The sequence below is a fragment of the Aplysia californica genome, unplaced genomic scaffold (assembly GCF_000002075.1).
Source record: "Aplysia californica isolate F4 #8 unplaced genomic scaffold, AplCal3.0 scaffold00791, whole genome shotgun sequence".
In the NCBI taxonomy this organism is placed as follows: domain Eukaryota; kingdom Metazoa; phylum Mollusca; class Gastropoda; order Aplysiida; family Aplysiidae; genus Aplysia; species Aplysia californica.
In genome coordinates this window covers 178,286-180,020 of record NW_004798061.1, presented here as the reverse complement: position 1 = coordinate 180,020, position 1,735 = coordinate 178,286, and the positions used below count along the sequence as shown (strand labels likewise).

Genomic DNA, 1,735 nt, shown 5'->3' with positions numbered 1-1,735 from the left:
ACCACTTAACCCTATCCGTACGTCGTGTTTTACTATCGTATCCATACGACGTGGGGAACTCTGTGCCACCACTTAACCCTATCCGTACGTCGTGTTTTACTATCGTATCCATACGACGTGGGGAACTCTGTGCCACCACTTAACCCTATCCGTACGTCGTGTTTTACTATCGTATCCATACAACGTGGGGAACTCTGTGCCACCACTTAACCTTATCCGTACGTCGTGTTTTACTATCGTATCCATACGACATGGGGAACTCTATGCCATCACTTTCCAAACAGGAAATTTACTCGTAAATCCGATCGGTATGCTTTGCATAGCAGTCTGTCAAAATGATTTTTTTTAGAAACACTGAAAGTTTCAAAGAGATCTTCGTACTAGAAGTATTCTAAAATAAGAACAATACAACCCCGCGGGTACAAAATGATCCCAGGGCGTACGGACAGGTTTCAAATTGGCACCCTCAAAATTTCCAGTTTGTGAGTACAGTCGTTTTTTCCCCCTGTGCTCTTCAACTGGTTTGGGGAATAAATATCTCCTGAAGGTTAAAAACAATGGACAGTAGCTGAACTCTGCGCAGTTCTTTCCAAACAAAACACAAAACATCTCGCTTCACCCTATAGAGTCGCGCCCATATATATATATATAAGCATTGATGATGTGCGATTTCATCAATTCAGCCAAGATTTCTGCGTTTTATTTGAAATCTGCACTGTAGGGTCAAAATAGTACGATATAATATAGAGTGTCCAAAAGAAGAATTTGTTTAAATGCAACTTCATTGAACTTAACATTTTGCAGTCACACAGACAGTAGTACATATACAAAATACCCCCATATGGTCACCCAGCCAGGAGAGTGACTGCAACGGATAATTTTCACCGGAGCAATTATAGCGCCCAGCAAGTGACTGCAAAGTGTTAAAGTCCACACTGTACTTCATCGGCGTGTATCTTTTGGCAGTCATCAGGGGTCATTTTTGTCGTTACCGTACCTGTACAAATCTGATGAAAGAGTCATGGCAGAAGAGGTGAGGAAAAGAAGGAGGGGAGGGGGTTAAAGACGAGGAAGAGGAGGAGGAGGAGGAGGGGTCAAAGACGAGGAGAGGAGGAGGAAGAGAGAGGTCAAAGACGAGGAAGAGGAGGATTCATTTTCTGGTCTCTGTACCTGTAACAAACCTGATGAAAGAGTCATGGTATTAGGATTAGCAGAAGAGGCGAGGATAGAGAGGGGAGGGGTCAAAGACGAGGAGGAAGAGGAAGAAGGCGAGGGTCAAAGAAGATGAGAGAGGAGGGGCTAAGTAACTGTAAAAATCTGCTGAAAGAGTCATCATGGCATGATGATTAGCAGAAGAGGCGAAGAAAAGAATCGGGTCAAAGATGAAGAGGAAGAGGAGAGTGACTCAAAGACGAGGAGGAATAAAAGGAATGGTAAGACATTACCCAGAGTGCTCTGAATGACGACATCGCTGAAGGAGCCGTTGCCCAGCTGGTTCCGGGACAGGATCTTGAACTCATACTCTGTGGCCGGCTGCAGGCTGAACAGCTTGAAACTACGCGTGGCCGAGCTGGGGATGGACATGGTCACCCAACTCATGGGGATCGGGGAGCTCTCTCGGAACCTGGGGACGTGGAACGACAGAAAGTAAGAGATAGAGATATATAAATTGTGGATATTTTTCTTTGCTACGCGACAAAAGGAATAAGAAATACACATGCCAACAGGCTACCCC

At 45.0% G+C, this 1,735-nt stretch overlaps 1 protein-coding gene across 1 annotated transcript in view; it reads right to left on the bottom strand.

Moving 5' to 3' along the window:
- LOC101862613 (protein turtle homolog B) overlaps positions 1-1,735 on the bottom strand; it is a gene marked incomplete at both ends in the record, with an annotated part of 38,184 nt that overhangs the window by 35,072 nt on the left and 1,377 nt on the right. The window contains 1 exon segment of the mRNA XM_035972676.1: positions 1,446-1,624. Coding sequence (XP_035828569.1) covers positions 1,446-1,624 — 179 coding nt within the window.